General features: G+C 44.4%; 1 protein-coding gene across 1 annotated transcript in view; it reads left to right on the top strand.

Moving 5' to 3' along the window:
- Positions 1-26,254, top strand: part of GLG1 (golgi glycoprotein 1) — a 71,777-nt gene that overhangs the window by 26,403 nt on the left and 19,120 nt on the right. The window contains exons 2-11 of the mRNA XM_066636933.1: positions 3,815-3,847; positions 7,329-7,415; positions 11,573-11,788; positions 12,591-12,791; positions 13,565-13,636; positions 15,307-15,490; positions 17,775-17,989; positions 22,778-22,899; positions 23,260-23,361; positions 24,105-24,258. Of these exons, the coding sequence (XP_066493030.1) occupies positions 3,815-3,847; positions 7,329-7,415; positions 11,573-11,788; positions 12,591-12,791; positions 13,565-13,636; positions 15,307-15,490; positions 17,775-17,989; positions 22,778-22,899; positions 23,260-23,361; positions 24,105-24,258 (1,386 nt within the window). The remainder of the gene's footprint in view (positions 1-3,814; positions 3,848-7,328; positions 7,416-11,572; positions 11,789-12,590; positions 12,792-13,564; positions 13,637-15,306; positions 15,491-17,774; positions 17,990-22,777; positions 22,900-23,259; positions 23,362-24,104; positions 24,259-26,254) is intronic.

Raw genomic sequence — 26,254 nt, 5'->3', positions numbered from 1 at the left:
AGTTTGGGAACTACTGCATGAGAACATTGTAGCAGGTCCGTTCACTCTTTTTGAAGTAAGTATAAGCTAGTGAAGGCTTAGTCCTTAAAGACTAGTTCATTTACTTGGACCGGAGTTGAAAAACTCTCAGTGTCTGGTTATCGTGGTCCCTAACTGGTAGGTGCTGATGATCATAAGCTTCCCCCCCCCCTGCATCTTGCACCTAGAGCATGGAACGAATATTCCCAATGTCAAGGGGGCCATTGGTGTTACAGAGGACTTAGTCATAATTTCTCCTTCCAGGAGTAGTGTCACTGTGTGAGTACAGGTGTCAGGTGTGCGCCACTTAAGGGGGGGGGAATGCATTCTCCAATCCCAATTATGCGATTAGGTCATTAAGTTAACATTCAGCCCAATCTATTGCCTTTGTGTAAACCGGCACTTCTCTGCAGGCTATGGGAGACCTGACTACCTCATTAAGAGCCTCTTTGTTCTTTGAGTCCATTGTAAAGTGAGTGGTTGTTAACCCATTTCTGCTCAACCCACAGGTATACACACTTGATCCCTGTTGCATGTATGTTGGGCAGAAATGCTTTAAGTGGTGCATGCCTGTACAGCAGTGGAGCCCAAAGGTGCTGGGAGAGGTTGCCATGCCCCTTGAGGGAATAAATATCTACTGATGCCGTCAGTCCAGGTCAGGGCATGAAATATCCTGAATAAAACTAAATGTGGGCAAAAGGTTTGTAAGCAAGGTAGTAGCTTCATGCCCTCACTCAGTGCCTTAGTCCTTAAAGACCAGATGACGGTGGTCTACAAAAACACCCTATTAGAGCAATAAAATGTGTCCAAAAGTGAAGTGTCCAGAAGGGGTGAAGGGGAGCTTAGATAAGGGAGGAGTGGAAAATTACTGTGCTTTTGTCCGTTGAATTTTATTGCTTTGGGTATAAAAAACTGACTGTATCCAGCTGAAGTTTGCACATGCTCTGAGGCACTTGGCCTCCTTGCTGTCTTGTATTGGTACCAGCAATAAACAAGTTGTTTTCTGCTACACATTCCCCGCCTTGGTCAGTTGGAGGGATCGGGCATGCTGGGCAATGAACCTCATGCTGCCTTTGGGGATTCAAGGGCAACACAGCCTTTACAGCTGTTTCTGTGGGTTGGAGGACTATGTTGGAGGGATTCTCCTTGCTAAGCAAGATGTTTCTGGGGGAGGGGGAGAATCATGTGCCCATGCCAGCCAGGCATGGTTGTCATACAAGTGCGACATGGCCTTTTTGGTAATTGCCCTTTGGCTGTGGAACTGGGAGATGGATATGGTCTCCACTTTCCTGACATCTCTGAGCTTACTGAAGAATGCCTTGTTCATGCAGGCCTTTGGAGAGAGAGAGAGATGCTGTGCTATGCAACTTCTAGGTGAATTTTGACTTTGCTGCTGGATTAGGTAGTGATTCCACTTCTCCTTTTGACCAGATATTGTTTTATGTGCTTTTATTGAATATTTTTTCTTTTGCTTGTGAACCCTGCTTTGGGATCATAGGCTTTTAAAATAAAATAAAAAACCCTAAGTAATTTCAGGGTTTGGTATAAGAGCAGTAAAGTTTGCCTGCATGAATTATTTATTTTAAATGATGAATTTTGAAAAAAAAGCTGCTGTTAAAAAAAGTTCAGTATAAGTAGACGAAGAGACGCCTAGATAAAACCTCTTGTTCTTTTGCTGTCTTGCTGAAGCACGTTGGTATGACTGTCACAGATTAGGAATAGAACCAGGTAGGAATGTTGGCTCAATTCATTTCTGCCCACTTCCTTGGGGGAAAAAATGCTGTGTTTCAATAAGCCTGTGGCAAGTTGTTTTTGGTGAAGTGGCCTCTCTAGCTTGTTAAAAATGCTACAAATACTTCTGTGGGATGTGAAGTTCACTGAAAGGCTATATAAAGCTTGTGCATGCATGTGGGCACTTCATCATCCAAGTTGACTTTAGAAAACTAAAATGAAATACTGTAGTCTTGGTGACCTTTTTTCTTTTCTCCAGAGTTCTAATCAATAAAACAGAACAATTTGGAGTTGTTCTTTTAGCTGTAGCTTATTGTTACAGATCATGGATTAGAGCATATTTCCTAATTGGGGTTGCAGTGGAGAGGAGATGGACAGGCTGGCCCTTGTGTTGCACACTGAGGTGTGAAGCCTAGAAAGTTGCCCTGTACTTCCTTAATGCTATATATTTCTTAATGCTATATATTTAAAAGATTTCTACTCCGCCTTTCCTCTGCTGAAAGCAGGTGCCTAAGGCGGCTTACAATTTATAGATTTTAAAAAAATACAATATATAGTAGAGAAAAAAATAGAAAATATGCTACCTCAAAAGAAAAAAGGAAATACAATGGTGGGAGCCAAGTGGAGAAGGGCAAAAATAACTCAAGGAACTGCTATAGAGGTGCAAGAGGCAGACAACCCAAAAGCAAAATATTTTAAGTCCTTGCTGAAATGCCATGAGGGAGGGGGTAGATCTTAATTCCCCCACTAGGGAGTTCCATAACTGTGGCGCCACTACTGAGAAGGCCAAGAGACCCTTTGCTAAAGGCAGAGGCACACAAGTCACCGCTGTAGAAATTAATGGCTGCTTTGCATGAAGTGGTGGTGAGTGAGGGGGATGGAGGTGAAAGAATGGCAACCTTTGCTATAAAGGGAAGTGCTGGGAATGTGCAGATCCGCTTAAGTTAGGGTGAAATGGGGCGGGATACCACCTGGAGCCTGCACTGCTCTGATTTCAATGTTTGCATCTTGTGTAATTAGACAGTTTTGTGGAATAGCAACCAGCAATTAGCTGCCCAACCAGCAGTCATGTTGAACTAACAGGGGAAGTCAGGAGCCTGGAGAGACTGAGCAGTTTGACTGATCTCTTGATTGTGGGTTTGGTGGCAGGTACTAGTGTGTTAATGATGCTTTGCTGTGTCTACACCTGATGATAAGAGAGATCACAGAGTGAGGGTAGCATGAGGAATGGACAGGAAGGTATAAATGTGAGCAAATACATAGTTGTAGTTGGCAGTGAGATTTACAGGGTTAAGCTAAAGGCCAAATGAAAGAAGATGGCTTGCATCCAAAGATGTGATTGGGCGAGCACGTATCCCATGTGATATGCATGGGACTGTCAATGAAAAGGAAAAAGCTAAAGTTCACAGGGTGCATCCAAAGACATTTGGATTGAACCAAGGGCTGTGGCGTTTGTGAGTAGATAATGAAAGAGGGATGGCATTACATGCAGGTTTGAGAACACAGTTGCATTCCCAGGGGCAGGAAGGTACTAAAGGATTCTATTAAATGCTGCTCGCGCAGCTGTCTGAGAATTCTGGCTATGGGCTTTGATTTAGTTTTGTGGGTTATCAAACAAATATACAAATAATGTGTATTTGTTTGATAGCACTGCTTTTTGCTGTTGAATTGTAATTAATTTCTGACTGTGACACATAGATGAGAAGAAAAAAATGTAACCTGTCTTGCAGTCTAGAGAGGCCAAAAGACACTGAGTCTTGATGAGTGGCTTTTGTTCTTTGGGACTTTTGTGTTCCTTGCAGACCTCCAGCTTGCATGCACTATATTTGTGAAATGATGTTTTTGGAAACCCGAAAAAGGGGAAATTAAAGAACAAACATCAAACATGGTGGCTGCCTTTAAATTAAAAGGATAAACTTCGCTTTAATATGTGGCCTTTGTAGGCTGAATGCAAAGTTAGTACAATAACACTCATTGTTTGGAAACAATAGAATGTCACTGGAAGTGTGAAGGAAACAGTTTAACCTGACCTACTCTGAATTAATGTCACTTTCTTTTTTTCTAGCCTGACAATGAAATTTCATCAGATTGCAACCATGTAAGTATGATATCTTTGTGGGGGGGAATTCTTAGAGGGCACCTGTCTCTATTTGCCGTAAATGTGCTGCTTTTTGTACCAACTTCCCCCATGAAAGAAAGGGGGAAGAAAGGGGGAAGAAATCTCAGCCTGTCTATGGCCACCTATGTATATAACCAGAAGTTTGATTTCTGTTGAAACATCTGTCAACCTGAAGTTTCCCTTGTCCATTTTCATTGGATTTCTTTACTACTTCAAGGAGAGTGGCACAGCTTTATTTACAGTGGAGGACTAAACAACGTGCCATGCAGTTTTCTGTTTGGGGGGGGGGTTGAACAACAGTGGTCCCTGGCAAATGGTCCCCTAAGTGGCAAACAGCACATTCCTACTCTGCCACAATGTTGTGCTGCTCTCTCTAGGTCTGCAGAACTTCTCTGAAGCACTTTTGCAATCAGGAGATTGGTACGAAACAAAAACAGCAAGAAACCTTGTAGCACCTTGGAGACTGAACAGTATATTTCAGTACAGTCCACAAAAGCTGTTACTGACATCAGTTGGTTAGAATTTAAAGTGCTACAGGACTGTTTGCTACATCACAGTGTTGTAACCATTCCTCTCTCCCGCTCCCAGAAGAAGAGGTTGACATGGAAGTTAGCAAATATCAATGCTTATTCTGTGCTTTTGAAGTGGGGTGGTGAGGAAGAACAACAAAGACTGGAAAAAGTCTTAGAGATGACCCCAAATGCTTTTGTACAAGGTTACAATAAGAACGGAATCATACATTGAATTGTGTGTTTTCCCTGCTTGTGCCTTTAAAGGGAACATTTCATTTTACTAAGGCTGCCCAGCTGGCATACAAGCTATAGGCCGATCCTTTTATGTTGGTTATTTGTTGCTTACCACCTAAAGCAGGTACTCAGTGATTTAAAATATCAGATATGAACAGGACCAGCTGAAGAATTCTTGATACTTGAGTCAGCATACCAGTTGCAGCCCCCCTTACCTGATGTGCCAGCCTGTGCTCCTCCTATTCTCCAATGTTTTCCATTCTCAGCCCTCCCCTCCCCTCCCCATTTCCCTGCCTCTCTGTCCCACTCTTTTCCAGTTCAGGGAGTGGGAGGAGCAGTGAAGAAAAATAGTCTGACAGAGATGGGCATTCCCATCTGCTGCCTGCAGTGAACTGGCTTATGGATGACTGGTCCTGAAGAACAATGAAAACTAATAGTAGCCAGTGGCAAGAGATATGTGCCTGTCTTTATTAGAGGCAGTGCGATTGCATGCTATTTACATTACATTACACTTACATTACATACTAGATCTAGTTATTGTGGGTAGGGAAAGGAAACCATTTCAAGCAGCAACACCCAGCACATGAGAGATACCCTTGATAGATTCTCCCTTATGACCCCAACGACCTGTGAGATGTTTGAGAAGGCAAGCCTACTCAGTGAGGGCACCATGCCTGTTAAAAATCTTCCAACGGGGATGTTCACACAAAATGCACATTCCCTGTTTTTATAGAAAATGATTGGCTATTTAAAACTGCCCTAAAGTTTTTATATTCTGAGATTTTGAGAATGAATGCTTAGTCTGAAAAAGAGCTGCTGCTTCCTCTGGAACAGGGGTGTCCAAAGTTTTTGGCAGGAGGGCCACATCATCTCTCTGTCACTGTGTCGGGGGTTGGGGGAAAAAAGAATTAATTTACATTTAAAATTTGAATACATTTACATAAGTAAACATAAATGATTATATTAAAGATGAACTTATATGAATGAATAAAGTTCTGGCAATAACTCAAGGCCTATAAAAGGCCTTGCACAAAGCAAGGCTGGCCTTTCCTTTGCTACTGCATCACAGACGTGAAACAGCAAGCCATGGAGAAAGCCCTCATCCCACAGCTCACGCGAGAGGTCAGACAGTTGCCCTCACGCTGACAGCAGTTGCATCAGGCCAGTGCGGGCTCCAACAAATCTCCGGAGGGCCAGAGGCTCATTGGAGACTGGGGGCTCCCTGAGGGCTGCATTGAGAGACCTCGAGGGCTGCTTGTGGCCCCAGGGCTGGAGTTTGGGCACCCCTGCTCTGGAAGAATACTGGAGTTCTCCTGTTAATTTTATTTTTAAAACTAGGTTTTATTCAAACCTTTATTTTTCAATAATATTTGATATGAACTATGAGCAATGCCACCAGGGGCATCGCTTCGCCATCTTTACATGTCAGTTGTACAAAATGCTCTAAGTTGCTTGATTGTCTCTAAAAGATTGAAGTTTGTAGACTAGAGCAGCTATTCCCAAACACCTCAGTGGGACTTGGGACCGCTGTGAGTTATTGCAGGGGCAGTGCGGGAGCAGGGGGTGGTCCCAATGGTGCCACAGCAGTTGTGGTGCCATGGGGACCCAGGGTCGGTTTACCATACCTGGGGTTGTACTGGTGGGTCTAGGTGAGGTCTAGGGTCTCCATTTGCTATTAGAGCTTAGTGCAGCTGAATGGAGGGTTGCAGAGGGGGATGCGAACCTCTTGGATCCTTCTGGAGGCTTCAGGATGCCCCCAGGTATGATAAACTGCCCCAGGGTCCCTGTGGTGCCATGATTGCTGCAGCACCATTGGGGACCCACATCTGGGCCCCTCCTCTTAAGGGGAAATGACCCATTTCCGGTTCGCCTGGTAAGTCACAACCCACCAGTTTGGGAACCACTGAACTAGAGCCTTGTTATGGTGACTTATTCACATGAACAATTTGTATGGGAACAATGTATTCCTACTTACTAAAACACCTCAGTTGAAAATGTAGTGCCTTGTGACTGTTCACTGATAGAACTTAAATGCAGAGACAAAAGTGCAGTGCTGTTGTTTGAACCTAGAAAGGTTGAAAGTAGCTCCTTAGAGAAGTTCAGTGGAATGCTCCCTGCCTGCTGCCACAATGGCAATGCAGCTGCATCTCCATGCTGTACTGGAGCTAAACACTGGTTTGCCAGGGTCATCCTGTGCTTTGAGTAGGGTGATGCAATGGCTGCTTGTTCACAGGCCCCCACATGTGCAGGCTGTTCTTGGCAGAAACGGATCTGGCTGCAGGAGGCATGAGAAAGAGTGGACTCCTGGGTTGTCCTATGCATCATGCTTGCAGTTATGCTGTGTTTTGGAAGTGCACTGCAACTGTGGGAATGACTTCCACCCACTGCCCATCTCCATAGTTAGAAAAAGTCTGGGGTCTCATTTTGCTTCCCAGAAGGTGGTGGCACACTTGTCATGGCAAAGATAATCATGGACCCCAGAATATATTTAGACTGAATCTTTGGAAAACCACTGTGCAAGACGTGAGTGGACTGGCACATCTAAAGCATAGATTGGTAGCTGTGCAAGGCGGTTTCAGCACCACAATAAAGTGTTGGGTGGGGCTGTGTTTCTTCATGGTTGGAACCAAAAATCCTGATTGATACTTTGGTGCACTGAAAGCTTCTGTATATAAAACAGGAGTATAATCTTGCCTATCTTGCTTCCTCCATAGCTGTTGTGGAATTACAAACTGAACCTGACTAAAGATCCAAAGTTTGAATCCGTGGCCAAGGAAGTCTGCAAGTCAACCTTATCAGAGGTAAGGCTGACTGAGACGTGGTGGGGGTGTGACCTTTATTTGACTTCTACCAAAGCAAGCGCTGCATTGTGTTTAGGTGGAGGCAGTGTGTACTTTCAAAAGAACCTGATGAAGACTTCCTGAATGTTGCATAAGAGGTTTGAGATGCAGGATGTTTCTTTTGTCCTCTTTGAACTCTGTTCGCTTTCACTGGTCAATTGGAATGAGTGGAACTTGTTAATAGGCTACTAATCAAATCCTCTGCAGTCATCTTGTTGTTTTCTGTTTTCCCCCAAAAATGAACTTTTAATTTTCCCAGGGGAAAAATTAAAAATTTGGGGAAACACTGAGAACAGTTCTGGAGAAATATATATATATATTTTTTTAAATGAATGAAGCAGTTTTTGGGGAAAAGTTTCACTTGCTCAAAATGTCAGGAACCTGTGTGGCATAAAAATTTATATGGAAAAGAGTTTACAGAAGTAGAGAATGAAAGTTGCTGGGCATATTGTAGACAACATACAGCTTTCTTTTGACTGTGTCCCAGTAAACCTATTCACGCTGTCTTTCAAATGATAGTGACATAGACACTCTAGTCTACTGCAAACTTGGAAACAAACATCTTATTGTGTTTATGTATGTGTGAATATAATGTATGTGTGAATATAAATATGGCGGTGTATTTTTTCCCAGGGGAATCCTCCATGGGCCAACCCAGGGGACCAGTGAGCCTGGTTTCCCAGTGCCATCTCTCCACCCATTCCTCAACCCCACCTACCTAGGCTAATTCCTTTGGTACTTACCACAAAGACCAGGAAGAGTACTCCGCCCATCATTAAGGGCTGGAGGATTTCAACTGAGTTACCTGTGGAAGACAACAGTCATGGAGAAGGGACTAAACAGAAGGGTGGGCTTTGCACAACATACCTGCTTATAAATGTTAAGGGAGCTCGAGAAATAAAAGGATGTAAGTGATCCAGGGTGGACCATGTCTTTGTAAGGTCCCTAGATGATCCCAACCCCATGGATGAGGGCATTCAAGGTGAAGGAGATATCACACTCCCCCAGAAAGCCGGTACAACAGTTTTGTCACACATGGAAGCACTTCCATGCTTCAAGTCCTTTGGGGGAAATACTTGTGTAGTGTGAATACTGTCAAAGGAAGCATACTTTTCCAAGTGCTACCTTGAACGACAAAGCACATTCTTGTTTGTACTAAGTGTCCTGCATAATTTAAAAAACCTTTGCAAGTGAAAGTCAGATGGATAGTTATGGAGGCAGCACATCACATGTGTCTTTGATCCACAAGCCCTGTGTTCTTTGGTAGGATCTGCATCACAGTATTTTTTTAATTAGTGTAATCTGATAATGATATACTGATACCTCTGCCAGGTGTATCAAAAAATGACTCCCAAGAATAACCACATTTGTTGATGACTCCTTACAATCTAGAAAAAATTGACCAAGTTCTTGTAAGACATGCCTCTGGAACACCATTATCCGTCACTAAAAACGCATATTAGCAAGAGACATTTAAATTACAACCATAATATAATATCATTTGCCCTGCAAATGTTCTCTGAGCAAACTTCTTCTCAAGTCTGAATATTAACTTGTAATGCCACCTGTGCACAAATATACATGTAAAAGTTCGTGACACCTCAGCCAGTTTTTTTGCAAAACTTTTAAAACAGGAGAGAACCACATTGTGGACTATATTTGGTAATATAATATGTCAAATCCTAGAAAAGATTGGGGCTAGTAAAGTATTTGCTTGCTGAACAATAATGCCAGTAATATGAAAGCAGCAGCTACTTAATTAATAATTACCTATATTACTGATGCAGGGTGTACTTCCTGTAACCTAAGCCCATTTCTTAGTGTCTTCATGAGGTTGAACACACTGGAACACGCTACAGGAGAGCAAGATAAGTTATAAATGTGTAAAGGTTATTCATACTGTAGCAATGATTGTTAAGAGGCAAGAAGAAAAGAATGGGAAGAATAAAACTGACATTCAAATTTTGTAGTAAAACAAGGTATGCTGTGGTGGTAATCTCATTAGAAGGCTTACTGAAAAATGAAGAAGCTCTCAAGAAACAGTTTTAACTGAAGACCTCAAAAATAGGCAGTGTTAGGAACACTGTTCTTGATGAAGATATCTTCTGGGTTCAGCTACAGAGCTCCTTGAGGATTCTACAGTCAATTTCTTCATCTGAATCAGTGTCTTATTTTCAAACATTTGTGATTTCTTTTCCCATATAAAATCATTTATGTTTGGCAGAATAATTGTATTGCTACTTACAAGTGAGGAAGAAGGAAAAGTGATAGATCATTCAAGAGCTGGAAAAATTTTGTTGCCAGTCCCGTCACACAGATTCAGATCTCTTAGATCTGCAGTGCGAGGGATGTATTGTTGGGGATAACATCGTTGCTGCATTTGGTTGGATCAGCAAACATGCAATACATTGAGGACTTGATGTTGGAGAGGTCTTTTCCACTGTTGCAGTATCTTTAGGAATTGATCCAGGAGTGAAATCTGGAACTCTGCTGTGTATTCTTCTAGCAACATGGTGACAAGGCCTCTGATACTACACGTTGTCTGACTCGCCTTGCTTCATTCCAGCTTCATATTCATCATATTCATATTCCTGCATCATATTCTACCGCTTGTGAAAGAAACTGGTCCATATTTGAACATACTTGCACTAAACCAAGAAATAAGGGGAAATGTGAAAGAGTGAAACTGCTTATCTTGATCTGCACCAGCACTGGAAAATAGGATAGGATTGGGCCCCAAATCCTCAAGATTGTGACTGTGAGATTATTTTTATCCAGATACACTTTTTTGTTTGTTTTACAATTTCTGGTTTCTTTTTTCATTTTTTCATGGGGTAGAAACCAATGCCAACATTTGCTGCTCTCTTGTAGTTATATTTGCAGCTGAAACAATGAGACTCGATTGTGTATCATCTTACACCAGACAGCACCTAGGTAGCTGCATTTTGCAGCAGTTGGGAGTTTACTTGCCCCTGAAGGGCCTTTGGAAAGTGTTCTAGTATATAGACCAAAGGTGAAGTGACTCAGGCATGGATTGCCATTGCTGGGTCCCCTTGACACAAACAGTTGTACAGATATGTGTTGCTAAGTGACATGCCGACTAACAGATATACAATGGTGGTTGTGTTAGTTGGTAGTTAAGTGATGCATACCTGTATTTAGAAAGATAGATAGTTGTACTGAGAACGTACCAAGTGCTGGGATGCCTTGTTAGAAGGCCTTGGAGGCCTCCTCCATATTACGCTGGGTCTCTGCAGGCTTCGGAATGGCCTGCGGAAGGCACTTCCAGTTTCCGGAAAGCCACTTCTGATTTGCATCCATAAACCAAAAGTGTCTTTCAGAGGCTTCTGTGGGCCATTGTGAGGCCTGTGGAGTCCTGTCATGGCACATAGGCCTCCAGAGACTTCTAATGAGGTTGTCTGGCACCTGGTAAGAAATTTTCATTTTGCTACCAAATTGCTTAATTGACGGGGTTTGTGGAACGTAACCCCATCATAAAGTGATGCATACCTGTAGATAGCACTATAGTTGAAGCTGAGCAAAAGCACATTAGGCCACAATCACCACTTAGATGGCCAGGGTGTTCATAAACTGCAGCCCTGCTCCTTCAAGTGGAGCGAAGCCCTATCCTGAACAGTCTGCTTCAGTATTTCTATATCAGAGGACTTCCTGACCAGGAGAACCTCTGTCTTGTCCAGATATCTCTTCAGTTGGTTCAACCACATGCAGTCCTTCACTGACTCCAAAATGGCTCTATTTATTTATTGGTCAGGGAGTTGGTATGCTGATTTTCCACCTCCTAAAATGCCCTAAAAAATGGTCAATTCAGAAAACAGTCAGCTTTAAAAAGCACAGCAGATTATGAGGGTGATGGTTGCTTCTGCATGGTTGGCTTTCACAGTGTTTGACCATGGCTGCCTGTCGGTGTTTTACTAGTTAATGGATCAACATGCTAACAGCCATAGTTCTTTCATGCATCTTCTCCAGCTCTTCTTTAAGCTGCTGTCAAGGCTTTTATGTAGCTTTACGGAATTGAATGCCAGGAGGTGTGAAAGGAAGTTTTCTACTAATGCCAGGTAACACAGAGGCCTGATTTCAACCTGGGTGTATTTTAACAGATCAGAGAGTGTGCAGACGAACCTGTTGGGAATGGATATGTGTTGTCCTGCTTGGTGGATCACAGAGGGAACATCACAGAATACCAGTGTCACCAATACATCACCAAAATGACAGCCATAATTTTCAGCGACTATCGCCTGATTTGTGGTTTTATGGAAGACTGCAGGGGCGACATTAATACCCTGAAGTGTGGAAGCATTCGGCTTGGAGAAAAGGTAACGTGTTGCAGATTGACTTCTGGTCTGTTGAAGAAATTGGACTTGAGTCTGTTTGTGAAGAGGCCGGTAAGAGGATTGCAGCCGTGTTGTGTGGCATTTAAAATGAATAGCGTCTCTCCCTGGTACTTCCCATCAGTGCTTGGTGGTAGAATGTTTCAGGATAAGTTCACCGCAATGGAATTTCTAGCTAGAACCATTTTAATCTCGAATTGGTGTAGGGTGCTCTCAGATTTAGGCTTTGTATCCACATAGTGTTTCCTAGTGGAGGTTGTAATTGTTTTTGCTATGATAAACCAAATTGTGGTTCCTGTTGAGATGACGCTAATCTTTCCCTGGATTCTGTTTCTTGACCCTTCCATAGCCAAATGTCGGGTTCCCCATCTAGCTGCCCTGTTTCCATAACCCAATTCCCTGTTGTTCTGGAGAGAGCCTGCTACATTGATTCCCACACTGTGCCTCCTTGCATTTGCCATAAAGTGGGCAGTTTGTGAGGCTGGTGTGCTAAAGTTTCAGAAGTTTTTCTGCCAAGCCCATAGATTGCTAGAGAGAGCACTGTCCTTTCAGTCACTATCCAGCAGCCTCCCAACCATTGCCCTGCATGTTTCAGGGTTTAAAGGAGATGTCGAGCCCCTTAGAGGGCAAGGTTTTATTGGGATGCCTTGGTGGTTCCTTCTGCAGCATGTAGGAGGTTGGGGGTTCAGCAGTGCGTCTCTCTCTATATATTCCAGTTGAGTGACTGTCATATGCGGTGGAATGAAAGTATTTTCTGCTGGTGGACAACCTCTTTCTCTGTGTCTAGGATGCCCATTCTCAAGGGGAGGTGGTGGCCTGCCTGGAGAAAGGTCTCGTAAAGGAGGCAGAAGGTGAACCCCGCATGAGGATCTCAGATGAATGCAAGAAGGCAATTCTGCGCGTTGCTGAACTCTCCTCAGATGACTTTCACTTGGATCGGCACCTTTATTTTGCCTGCCGGGATGATCGGGAACGCTTCTGTGAAAATGTGTGTTACTCATCCTATTTGAATAGAAGAGGCTTACATCTCTGCACGCCCTTGCTAACAAGTGGTGCTGCTATAGTTATAGAATACATTAGCACATTAATAGACTAAAGTTTAGTCTATTTTTAGTTTAGTCTTGTCTAGTTTAGTCTATTTAAAGTTTAGTCTAAAGTTTAGTCTGTTAATGTGTCAATGTATTAGATGTGGTTCTCAAACTGTGGGTCTGTGGCCCACCCACTAGGTCACAATTTTTGGTGGTTTGTGAAACTGGCAGGGTACCTTAGGCTATGTGCATCAAGGGTTAAACGACCTGCTGCTGGGAGGGGGAGCATTGCTGCCCAATCACAATTATAACCAGAGGCTTGAGTGGCTGGTAAAGGGAACCTTTTTCAGGTGGGTACCGATACTAAAATGTTTGAGAACCACTGAACTAAAGCATAGATTTCTCATGTGTGCAGTGCTTAGAATTGAGTCTCTAACACTATGTAGTTCAGCAATCTGTTAAACCTGGTTCAGAAATAAGCATCTTTGACCATCTAAGCCACTGTTCCTTCCACACATTGAGAGTGCAGACCAAAAACCAGCCTACCTCATTCATGAAGATTGCAACGACAGAAGACGGTTGATGGTGGAATTGCGAATCACAGTATTTGGCATGTGGTAAAAATCCACCAGTGAGGTGTAGTACATAGTTTTAAAAAGTAGATCAAGAAGACATTGGTCTCCAAGAGTTCAATGAATTATGTGACCCCCTACAGCTGTGCTTCTTTTCACAGACTCAGGCTGGTGAAGGCAGGGTGTACAAGTGCCTCTTTAATCACAAGTTTGAAGACTCTATGAGTGACAAGGTAGGCATGCTCTCATCTAGCTAGACATTGGATATGTCCTGCATGACAGTTTTGGTCCCTTGATTACACTTCTGTTGTCCCACTGTCAGAATGCTGAAAGTGAGAGAAGTTAGTGAATGAATAAGAAGGTTAGAGGGACAAAGAAGGTTAGAGGGTCAGAGAAGTTAGTGAATGAATAAGAAGGTTAGAGGGACAAAGAAATTAGTGAATTAATAAGAAAGGAGCTTTACTGGGTTGGAGGAGGCCCATAGAGTAGAAAGGAATGGTCAGTTGTGGTGTCTGTGATTGGAATGATGATATTGGTTTAGGGCAGAGGTCTCCAGACTTTTTGGCCAGAGGGCCACATCAAATATCTTGCATGGTGCTGAGGGCCAGAAAAAAACATAAAACATAAAATTTAAATAAATACTTTAGAGATGAAACTTGGATGAATGAATAAATGGGCTCAAATTTCCTGGATTTCTCCAAGCACCAACACACAAAATAAATTTTATACTCGAATGGACACCCAAATGGAGGCTTCCCCAACCCTCAGAAAACCTTCTAAGGCCTTCAGAGGGCACAGAAAGTTATTTCCAGTTGGGAAAACCCAACTGTGTGTAACCTCCCCAGTCCTCAGAACACCCTCCAGATGTGACTGGGGCATAGGTCATGTTCGGTCAAGTGGGCCAGAGGCTCTTAGGGGACCAGAGGCTGGCCATGGGCTGGACAGAGGCATGCCATGGGTCACATCTGGCCCCCGGTCTGGGGTTTGGAGACCCCTGGTTTAGGATCTTCAAAGGAGAAAAGCAGTATATAAATGTGACCAACCTATTGGTTCTTGAGAAGGAAGAGGCAGAAACCAACAGGTGAGGGAGCCTGATGTTCTTGTTAAATGTCCACCAAAATTGAGGTGCAAGTTGGCTCTCCACTCTTGCATCCCAAACAGTTGATCTTTCTATAAAGCATGGATAGAAGTTCAGTCCTATCTGTTTCTACCAAGCTAAATTGTATATCTGTTTCGGTGGTCCATGAGCTTGGGAAAAGTTGCCTACCCTGCGGTATGGATTTGCCCTGTGTGGTAGCACCCAACCTCCAACAATAATGAATTTTATTATTGGACTGTTAATAGTTCCTTCAATCTGTGTGAGGGGCTGGTGGGTGGATGTGCATTGTGATCTTGTGTAGAGAGATGTCTTTGTTCTTCATGGTTCTTACTTTGTAGCTTGTAAGAAGTAGTGCTTAGAGCAAAGCAGAAAGCACAATACCAGCTGTGATTATTATTTCAGGTGCAATGTCCTGTCACTGCTCCTTGTCCTTTTGGACAGGTGGTATAGGAAGTTGGAAATGAACAAGTATGTAAGGGCTAGAAGATTTATGCCAGTTGACTCTCTGCGGTTCCTTCCTCTCTTCCTTGCCCCAGGTTGGCATGGCTTTTCCTACAATAGTGAAGCATTGCTCCCAAGAATTGTTAACATAAGTTGTGCAAGTCCATGTAGTGGAGTTGCACAAATGAAGTCATATGCTCCATTTCTAGCTGTAGTGTTTGTTCAAAAAGCAGCCACTGGGTTGAATTTCTGTTCCTACCCCTTTGTTCCTTGCAGCCCCAGTAGGTGTGACACTTGCATATTTTTGGTGTGCCCTGGTGGCAGGTGACCTTCTTAGTCTGATAGGTTACTTGTTCTTCTTAGTGTCGTGATGCATTGACAACTCGGCAAAAGCTGATTGCACAAGATTACAAGGTCAGTTATTCCCTGGCAAAGTCATGCAAAAGTGACCTGAAGAAGTACCGTTGCAATGTAGACAACCTTCCTCGCTCTCGGGAGACTAGACTCTCCTACCTGCTTATGTGTTTGGAGTCTGCTGTGCACAGAGGTAAGCTCTCCTACCCCAATCTGATATCGTATTGACCAAGTCTCTGTTTCCACTGATATTTGAGCATGGCTTAATGTTGGAAAACACATTTTGAAGGAAGTTGTTTCCCCAGCTATGTGTATTTCTGGGGTGGGGTCAGGGGGAGCAGACCATTTCTAGAGACCAGTAAAATCTCGGTGAATTTGAGACTCCAAGATTTATATGCACAGTTGTACCAAATATCTGCTGAAGACCTGATTGGTATTTCCTCCAAATCATCACCAAAAGGGGAAGAGCCTGATGCTGTTCAGGGGTTTGCTAGTGTAGAAGGACCAGCCTCTTCTTTTTTCATCCCCTCTCCTGTCTGCCCTGCTCTTCCTCAGCTGTCTGATCTTTGCTTCTGGGGAAGGCTAGTGCACCTGAAAGGGTAAGTGCTGAATATTGTGGGGGAACAGCCTGCCTTTTATTAGGAAGCTTTACTATGGGAGAAATTTCATCTAGTTGCCCCCAAGTTCTGTCTTGCTGTTTCTTAATGAGACATTGGCCTGGTTCTCATGAAGGTAGCAAAGCCCCTAGACAGTGCCACTTCAGACTGTGGAAGAGGGGGTTGCAAGATGGAATGCCTCCCCCAGAAACTTACTGCTACACATCAACTCTCATATGTGGATGGGGGACTAGGCTAGAGTCCATCCATCTGACATGTTGCTTTTTACAAGAGAGATGAATAATACTTGGCACTTGTATGCAAAGTTAATTCACTTGAATTAACTTAAATAATTACAGGCAGCCCTCCTTACCCACTGACTCAGGACCCACACATTTGATTCTCTTTGGGTTCCAAACCCACGGGGGGGGGCTAACCTGTACCCCCTGGAAGCGATGGGAGCACAGCATGGCCTTCTCTGTGGTGACTCCTAAGAGATGAAGCTTCCTGCCTTGGGCATATCCACTGGTCTGCTTGCCTTTTTATGTCTGTAAAGACCTGACTTTCTGAAAAGGCTTTGAATGAACTATGTGTCTCTCACTTGCTCCTGTGTTTAGCACCCCCTGTTGCACCTCCTTGAGGCACTATTAAAATGGTAGGTAACCAGTGATCCAAAGAAAGTACTTTACTAACTACTGGGTCTGTTGCTTAATTTCTCTGAATTCAACCATTTGCTCCCTTGGAGCATAAAGAGCAGAGACCCTAGAAGTTTATGGAGAAATTCTTTATATACTAGCTTAGTATATTAAGTGACTGGCTTCGTGGGTGGCCCACATTGTCAACTAGAAAATATTTGTGCTGAAAGGCATAAGTTTATGTGTTGTGCAAAGTGAAAGGGAAGTCAGATTCAGCTGCCTGAATAGGCATTGCAAGCAAAGAAAACGTGCAGGATGTACATTTAGTGGTGTTCTGTATCCGATCAGAAAAGAACAAGAAGTTATGTTTATTCTTGTAGTGTCATTGGTAGAAGTCTTGTCCAGCTCCTCTTTGCTCCTGCAGTTTCTCCCGTTTTCATTTTTTGTTGCTTGCTCATTTGAAACATGCTGCTTCTGCTTCAGTCATCAAACTTGATGTTCTTGGAAAATAAATTCTGTCTCTGTACAGAAAGCAGAGCTTTGATTATAAACCATTCTTGGGTATAACCTAGAATGTGGAGCCTTGCACTCAGTTTGATTTCTCAAGCTGTGTGAGGTAATTGGGCAATACTGTCATTAAGAGAGAGGCTTGTAAATGCACCAGCCATGTCTGTTAATGCTAAAGCAGAGAGTGATGCTGGCCATTGGGATTTTGACCATGTCCTTTTCTGTGTGTGCCAGTTGCCTTCCTTGGCTCACATTTTCTCCTTTCCCCTTGTTGTCCCCTCTCCCATTTTGAAGTAACTCTGAATTTCCTGGGATGGGAGAATCCACCTAGACAGTGCAGCGGAAGAAAGCTGCTGAAACTGTGGATACAGACAAATGTTTGTCCCTGCGGAGGCCAGGGATGTCTGACACTGGCCTCTGCTGAGCTCAGACTGAGCGGAGGCTGAAAAAACACAACTTCTGGTTTCACAGAGAAACCAGAAGTGATATTTTTTAATGCCTTCTAAGGCATTGGGAGGCTTGGGGAAGCTCTCCAGGATAAGTAAATTTGCAGATACGGGATCTATGGATATGGGGCCCCCCTGTACATATATATGCACTGAGTGTATGGGATGTGGTGTTAAGCCAGTCATTGCAAACCCGAGTAGAGGATCTCTCTGGTCCTTCTGATGGAGCACTATGCAGGCAGTATTATCTAGGACAATGCTTTATAACCTGTGTCTTCTGTAATTTTGCTCAGGTCGGCAGGTGAGCAGCGACTGCCAGGGGGAGATGTTGGATTACCGGCGCATGTTGATGGAGGACTTCTCACTGAGTCCTGAGATCATCCTTGGATGCCGCAGCGAGATTGAGCACCACTGCTCGGGGCTGCATCGGAAGGGCCGCACTCTGCATTGCCTGATGAAAGTTGTGCGAGGAGAGAAGGGGAATGTGGGAGCTGGCTGCCAGCAGTCGGTAAGGTGGTGGAAGAGACTGTTGCAAAATTAGGGAGGTTTGGGGTGCTCAGAGTTCTTGGCTCTTGAACCCTAAAGCCCTCAAGGCCCCCCTGTTCAGTAGTACTGCCACCACCCTGTATGTGCCAGTGCCTCACTCCAGGGACACTGAGGCATTCTAGGCTTAACTCTATCTCTTGCAGGCACTGAGCGCTTTCTACAGTTAAAGCTTCAGTCCTCAAGTTAGTAGACGTCAATGAGCACTTGGTAGCTTGCTGAATGGCTAGGCAGGATTCTGAATCTTTGTCCCCAACAGACAGTGAAACAACTTGGTAAAAGAGATTTTAGTTTAAGTACATAAGGTTACATAAGAACATAAGAACAGCCCCACTGGATCAGGCCATAGGCCCATCTAGTCCAGCTTTCTGTATCCCACCAAATGCCTTAGGGAGCACCCCAGATAACAAGAGACCTGCATCCTGGTGCCCTCCCTTGCATTGGCATTCTGGCATAGCCCATTTCTAAAATCAGGAGGTTGCACATACACATCATGGCTTGTAACCCATAATGGATTTTTCCTCCAGAAACTTGTCCAATCCCCTTTTAAAGGCATCCAGGCCAGATACCGTCACCACATCCTGCGGCAGGGAGTTCCACAGACCGACCACATGCTGAGTAAAGAAATATTTTCTTTTGTCTTTCCTAACTCTCCCAACACTCAATTTTAGTGGATGTCCCCTGGTTCTGGTTTACAGTAAGGCAGCAAATGCTAGAGGCATAAACATCTAGGAAACATATCAGCAATAAAATAATAGATTGTTGTCTCTCCTTTAAGCTTGCAGTGATACTTGCCACTGTTAGAAATGGGCTGGGCTAGAGATTCTTAAGGGGTGGGTTGTGACACATAAGTGGGTCGCAACCAGACCTCAGACAGGGGTGGTGGTGGTGGTGGTACTGCTGCTGTTTTGAGGGTCAGACATGTGCAGTCTGAACAGTAACGGGGCTGGGGGTCCTTAGAGGAGGTGTATAGTACTGAAGACTTTGGCCAAACCCCTTATTTTTTTCAGTGGTCCTCTCAGTCTCCCATCCACCTGCCTGCTGTACATTCTCTCTGCCCTTCCCCTCACTTGTTTGTCTGTTCACTTTTCAAAATTGCCCTGCCACTCTCTGCAAGATTAGCACATGGTCAGTGTGTCGATGCCATTTTCTGTTGTCTCTTTTGTAGTCCTGGCAGGAAAGAAGGGTAGAGGGCCACAGTTAGCAGTGCATGCTTGATTGGTAACCACTAGGTAGAAAAATAAGAAAAATTAGGCCATTTTGCTTGTCTGTCCCTCTTGCCTGCTGTGTTTTGAATGTTGGTCAGAGCTCTTCTCAAGTTGAAGATCACTAGACAGGTCTTGGTCTGAGTTGGTGGTGCTGATCTTTCCTTCTGAGGACTGAGCTCTCTTGCCTTATACAGAGAGAGCAGGTTAGGTGGTGTTGGACTTTAGATGTAGCTGGATCCGTGTCTGCATGTTGCTTGGAATGTGGCTCTTCTCTTCGTTCCTCATTACAACAAGCAGAGCTGAACTGGGCTCTTGCTTTCACCACTGCTGGTGTATGGAAGCTTTGCCCTTGAAGTCCTATAGGTATTTTAGTGATCCCTAGTGCAGCAATGAATGTAGAGGTAATTACTAGCATTTATTTCAAGTATTTTTGTACTGAATTCAGGCAAACCTTGCCATGCGTTTTACATGAATGCAGTATCTCTCTGAGGTACTTCTGTACACATATAGTTGTTCAGTTTTATAAACTGATATTCCAGTGTTCATAGAGAAGATGGTGCATGTCATGCCAGACTAGGCTGACCCCAGCCATGTAAGGTAGCCAAGAGGAATGCGACAGACAGAAGAACAATGTTACCTGTGCATGGCTTGCATGGCTGCCTCCTTAAGGCAGCTTGGGTAATGTGTGCTGAGACAAGCTACCAGAAGTAGCGGAGAAGCAGGGTAGGAAACCAAACTTCTAATTAAGCTAAGTGACCACTGAGGTCTTCTTCTCCCACTCTTGGATATTTCGTGGTATGCATAACTCTGGAATTTTGCATGTGATGGTCTGTAGTATTGAGAGGAACCTGGAAATTTCATAACTACACTTTGTCACTGATCTCCGTGCAGGTACTGAGGTGGGATGAAACAAGTTCTGTAGCACTTGAAGTCTGGCATGAGGATGTGTTCTGGTACAGGTTTACCAATGATGTAGCTGATGTGTACATAGTGGTTGTTTGATCCCTGTGATGTCTAAACGGTTCTGTCTTTTGCACATTATAAAAGAGTTGCCTTTTCTGATATGTATATGAATTTCTGTGGGTGGCGAAAGTTGCGCGAGAGGTAGTCTTCAAAGCGAGTGAGTGAAGACTTGTATCCCTCGTGGCTGTAGAAGGAAAGCTTGTCGAGACATAGCCAGTGTTGAGCTGAGATAACAAGGAGAAGAAATGGAGCTAAAGTGACGCTTCTGTGTGATCAGAACCTTGTCTGTCTGTTTCTCTCATACCTCAACCTTCTGACCTTCCCAGTGTTACTTGTGTCTTTTAGAAAGAATGTAATAGTTGTTTCGAACAGCTCTATGCTTGCCAAATGTGATTATTTTTACTATTTGTGCATTTTTCAAATGTGTATCTCATCTGTTTTCCTGGAGGATCCAGAGCGGCTAACAAGAATCTAAAAAATAAACCATAAACAAAAAAGGCAAAAAAAGCCTCAGCTTCCACAGATAAAAAATATATTAACTAGCAATGGTCTGTTTTTAGCTAGTGGCAGGGAACATAAAGAGGGCCTCATCCATAGCTCATAGGGGGAGGAAGTTGCACAGAGTGGGGGCCATGTCAGAGGATGCCCTCTTGGGGGTTACCACCAACTTCAGTTCAGCTGGCAAGAGGGCTGTCCTAAAAGATCTTACTGGACAGGCAGATTTGCACAACTATGTTTGCTTCTTTGGTACAGCCAGACCCTCCCTTATACCCATATTCCTCTCCCTCATTGTGCAGGGATAGGTGCCTGTGATGCCTGTTATCTTGGCTCTTGCGAGCAGAGTAGGTGCAGAAAACTTTGGCAACATTCCACATTGAGCAAGGGGAGTCCAAGATGGAGTTATGTTGATAATTTGTGAGACATTTGGTCTTCATTTTGGAATGCCAGTCCCAGCAGAACTTGCAGTGTGTTGCCTGGGACAAAATGGGGAGACCCACCAAACCACTTGCTTGTCATTCGAAGGGACTTGTTCAAAATGTTGAGTAGGGCTCCAAAGATCTTCCAGCTGGGAACAGTGAGAGCATGTTATTTGCTTTCTAGGCAAGAATAGATGGCTGGACTGTGGATGTTGCCTCTGGCAACATAGCATCCTTTTCTCATTTACAGTGGCCTTGAAGGATGAAAGTATGCAGTGGAGTTGGGGTTTTGTTGCCTCGGGACAGTCCTGCAGACTAGGCCCAACATGACTTCATAGGGTTTGATTGGGATGCTGATGGAGAGCAGAAGTACTGTTGGGCTCCGTGGCTGCATTTCCTTGGTTTTTTGGGAAATACAAAATGCCCCTTGGTCTCAAAGTTCTTTCCTGCAGCAAAGAAAGGGAAAGTGTGTGGTGAATTCCTTCCCCCAAATTGGCAAGAAATGAATTGGCTCAGTTGCATCCGCACTATGTATTTTGGTGAATGCATCTTCCAAACAAGACCAGCAATGCAACTAAAGATGGAAATCTGAAACTAGCATTCGCAGGCTGCAGGTTCCACTAGCAAACTCCCCTGTGCTCAAGATAATGTCCTTGCCATTGCAAACCAGCTTTGGACTATGTGTAGCTCTTAACCCCCTTTCCCAAGGGGGTGATAATATGATGTCCTGGCATTTTTAGTCTCTCCAGTCCTTAGGGGCAGGTGAGAGGGGACCATTTAGCACCCTCTCTTTTTTTCTGTCAATGTCTCCTGCAAAATTAGTTATCTAATTCTACCCCCACTCTTGGAGTTGCACTTCAGAAGTGTTTCCTGAAAAGTCATCTCCCTGCCACAGTGCTTACCTTCCAGCTCCCTCTCATTGTCCAGTTGTAATTTATCACCTTCTCTGTGCCACCCCTGATGAAAGTACTGTGAGTACCTACCTGCAGGTGGTCTCTGTTCACTGCAGGACTGTCTTGAGGGGTAGATGTCGCTTGCAAACCTCTGTCCTCCTTCAGGCTTGGCGGCTGGTGCTTGGTGCTAAGCACTCCTTACTGTGCTTGGGAGGTTTCTGTGACATGGGGTGCTTTGGCCTTCTAGAGAGCAGAACAGCACCTTCTGTATTCTTCATGGCGCCATGGGGTGCGGCCAGCTGTAATAACCGATCCAACATGTTCTCTTTGGATACTTGAGAGGCAAGTGGAAACCACTGACTTGCACCCTGTTAGGAACTACAGCCTGGTATATATATCACTGTGCTCAGTTAAGATGGCGGTTTCCAGACACAAATGAAATAACAGTCCAACAAATCCTCTGATTGTGCTAGAGTGCTGTGCAGGGAGAAAAAACTCTTCTACTTAGCAAAATGCCTGAAATGTGCCATTATCTAGGTTTGGGCTTGAAATCAATTGCTCTGAGGCTCCTTTTCCCATGGAAAGCAAAGGCAAACATTTTTTCTAGGGTGCGGCTAGTGTAGTTGGAAATGTGTGAAAAATGTTCTCCATCTATGGAAGCAATTTCTGAAATGGAGCAGAGGATAGAATACAATTCAGATCTGTCAGGGGACTCCTTGGACTGCTTTGCCCTTGTCATTAAACTGTCTCCCCACCTCCCTTTCTCTTCCAGCTTCAAACACTAATCCAGGAGGCTGACCCTGGTGCTGATTACCGCATTGATAGAGCTTTGAATGAAGCCTGTGAATCAGTGATACAAACGGCCTGCAAACACATCCGTGCCGGAGACCCCATGTAGGTGGTGAAGTCAGCGGCAAAGTGCTGCAGATGCTTTGTACACAAGGAGGTTTGATAAACCTGGAGGATGCATTCAGGGCATCTGATGAGAGTTGGGTAAAGAGGGCAATGACGTGGATGTACTGGCTGATTTTTCCATTGTGCAGCAGACTAGCTTTCTACCAGCTATGTCAGTTGAGAGGTGTGGGAGGATTTGAATTCTGTGCTCTTGACAACATGCAGTTCTTTGTTTCTGTTTTCATCTGTAGCATGTGCAGCTTCTGCCAGTGTGAGAGGCTCGTGGGTCCAGTGTGCAGGGTGAAGGCTTTGCATGTTTGAAATGCTATGTTTGGTCTCATGGTCCTTACTGTCCCTTAGGATACTCTCTTGCCTTATGGAGCACCTGTATACAGAGAAGATGGTGGAGGATTGTGAGCACAGGCTCCTGGAGCTGCAGTACTTCATCTCACGGGACTGGAAGTGAGTGCGGGGCATGGGGGCTCGGCAGCAGCACCTTCCTCTCAGATGTCTTCGGAATGGTTCTGCTTTGGCAGTCTTGTCAAATCCAAGTACATTCATCCATTTGCAGTCTGTAGCAGAGCAAACAAGTGAAGTGGTTACTCTTTGTTTCTGTGATAGCATTTTTTGTATTCATGATTTGTCGTAATGTACAACAGAAGAAACAGCCAGGAGTTGCTTCAGACTTAGCAGGGCTTCTTCTGTGGAAGTCAGGAAATGTGCATCAAAATGCACCCACTGAAATGCTGAAGAGTGACTGTTGCCCTTGCTTGTCCTGCATGGAGCAAGACCCCTTCCCATGAATTTGCTTGGATGTGTTGGCAACTGTCAATCTCTGTACTAGGCACAGCAGGGTGGGGGGAAAGTGTGAAGTCAGATGATGTAATTGGTAAAGATTTTTCAGACTTTGAAACAAAATATCCCAATTAGTAGTCCCAAAGTCTAATGTCCTTTTGAGTTAACTTGGTTGGGAGGTTGCCAGAATAGGATGATAAATCAGTGAAGTTTTCCCCACTATGATGTTTGCCCTGATATGCTGAAATGTTTCAGATGTGAAATATTAAGCCATTTCTGCCCAATGTTGCATATACGTAACAGGGATCAAATGTGTACACCTGTGGTCTGGACAGAAAAGGATTAACCTTGTTGGTGAGAGTTCACTCCAGAACCGGAGGCTGATTCCATTGGTTCCTCTGCTTTCACAGATTGGATCCTGTTCTCTACCGCAAGTGCCAGGGAGATGCATCCCGTCTTTGCCACACACACAGCTGGAATGAGACAAGTGACATTATTCCACCTGGGGCCATTTTCTCCTGCCTGTACAGACATGCTTACCGTACAGAGGAGCAGGGAAGAAGGGTATGCACCAGTCAGCTGCCTTTGTAGCCTTACTTGTCAAAGGATGGGTGCAGTTTAAGGCCCATGGTGGTTTGTTTATATATTTGAAGGGGAAACTTGACAACCCCATGAGGATGGAAAAACTGAGCAAGTGACTGTGGAGGAAAAACATGGAGACATTAACTACATGCTCCCCACTGAGCAGGTTGCCTGATCCTTGATGTCCTGCCAGTGTAGTTATGTAGGCACACCCACAAGTGCCTATAGAAGACTTCCACACTCTTCTATTCTGCCTTGGCTGACAATTGTTGCAAGGACTTGGAGGAGATCAATTGTTACTGTTGACTATATACAAGTCCTGCCAGGAACCAGCAGCTGTGCAGCTCACCCATTGCCATATTCGCTTCTGAAGCTTGGAAACACGAGACATTAAGAAGTGAGATGGCCAGTAATCCATGTTGGGAGGAGGAGGGAGCAGTGAGGCTGTTGGTTTTCTCCTGCTTTGCCACAGGAAAGATTCCTTTGCAGTCTGGCTTGATGGATTGATGCCTGCATGTTTGTATTAGAAGTCTCAGTCATTCTCCCTCTACCTCTTTTGGGTCTTTTGTTTCCTAGGAGCTGCTTCTAAGAACCTGAAGGTCCCTGCTGCATGGGACCCTTGTACTATGAGCACCCCAGATTGTGGCGGTATTTTGATCTTTCCAGCGTTCTTAGTCTATAGTCTTCCAGTGTCAGCTGGATTTACTGATTTTTGGATTGTGCATTTGCAAGGTGATTGGGAAGGTGGAGTGTGACCCATTCATAGTTTTTGAAGGGAGAACCTTGGGGGTCTGGATGGAATTTGGAAGAACAGTTCTGAAATGCAAGCAGTCTCTATGGTGCTGACCAGGGAGTCTGCATGCACATTTGTCTGTGGCAGTCCAGCATCCCTTCAATTTATGAAGATCCTGTAAGTTGTCTAGAAAATATGCTGGTGCACAAAGACCTCCTTCCCCTGCCCACCTCATTCACCTGTAGTGAATGCATAGAGTCCTGCTCTTGCTATTGATGGGTGAGCTTAGTGCTCTAAAGTAAGCAGCAGAAAAGGCTGAGGCGGAAGGAATCTAGTATGTTCAGGCTGAAGAGAAGACCATGATGGCCTGCTCAGGACGGTAGTGAATAGTGATTTGTGACGATCAGGTGGGATCTGCCACAGTGATCCTAATAGCACAACCAGCAGTTCACGTCAGTACAGCTCAGCTGAACTGGAGCATACCAGACTGCAAGTGTGGGAAGGGAACTCAGTCTTCTATTACGTTGCTACATATGCACAAGTAGCTTTCATGAAAGGGTGATCAGATAAGAGATTCCTACCAGTCACAATTTGATACATCAAAGCCTAGGAAAAGGAGCACAGTGTGATTTTTCCAGTTCTGTGTTTGGACTGATAGTTTTGAGGTGGGAGGATGCAGGCAAGCTCCTTCTTCCCCCCTTCCCCCCGCTAGTTGCACACTTTGTTGGAGGCAGAGCCCCTGCTCAACTAGGGGTAATCTGGGCTGAGCAGGTTTCACAGTTGTTTTGCCATTTTAAAAGTTGGCTCCTGAAAGCTGTTTGAGGATGCATGTGAATCTTCCTGAGGGGAAGAAAGGGCATCTGCTTGTTTCTGTACTCACCCAGTCTGGATTGACTGGAGGTCTGTTTTCCATCAAATTAGCTTCCATGCTTCAGTAATAAGCACAGTGCATACTGCAGAGCTGTCTCTTCCTGGCAGGGCTTGCATAGTGTCAACCTGTTTTCATCCCCTCTGAATCCTTGCTCTACTTTGGCAGAATTTTCTGACTTCTTACAACCAGATGATTTGATGATGTGCTACCAGTCTAGTATGAAGAAGATTGGCCCTTTCTTGAACGAACACACACACGCACGCACGCACGCACGCACGCACGCACGCATGCACGCACACACAACCTGATTCTCTTCTTTCTTACAGTGAAGGCCCTCTCACTTGTTAAATCTGGCATCTTATTTAGACGCTTTT

Source organism: Tiliqua scincoides, chromosome 9 (assembly GCF_035046505.1).
Source record: "Tiliqua scincoides isolate rTilSci1 chromosome 9, rTilSci1.hap2, whole genome shotgun sequence".
Classification (NCBI taxonomy): Eukaryota; Metazoa; Chordata; class Lepidosauria; order Squamata; family Scincidae; genus Tiliqua; species Tiliqua scincoides.
Note: the sequence above shows the minus strand (reverse complement) of the source record. Positions and strands in the feature narration are given on the sequence as shown.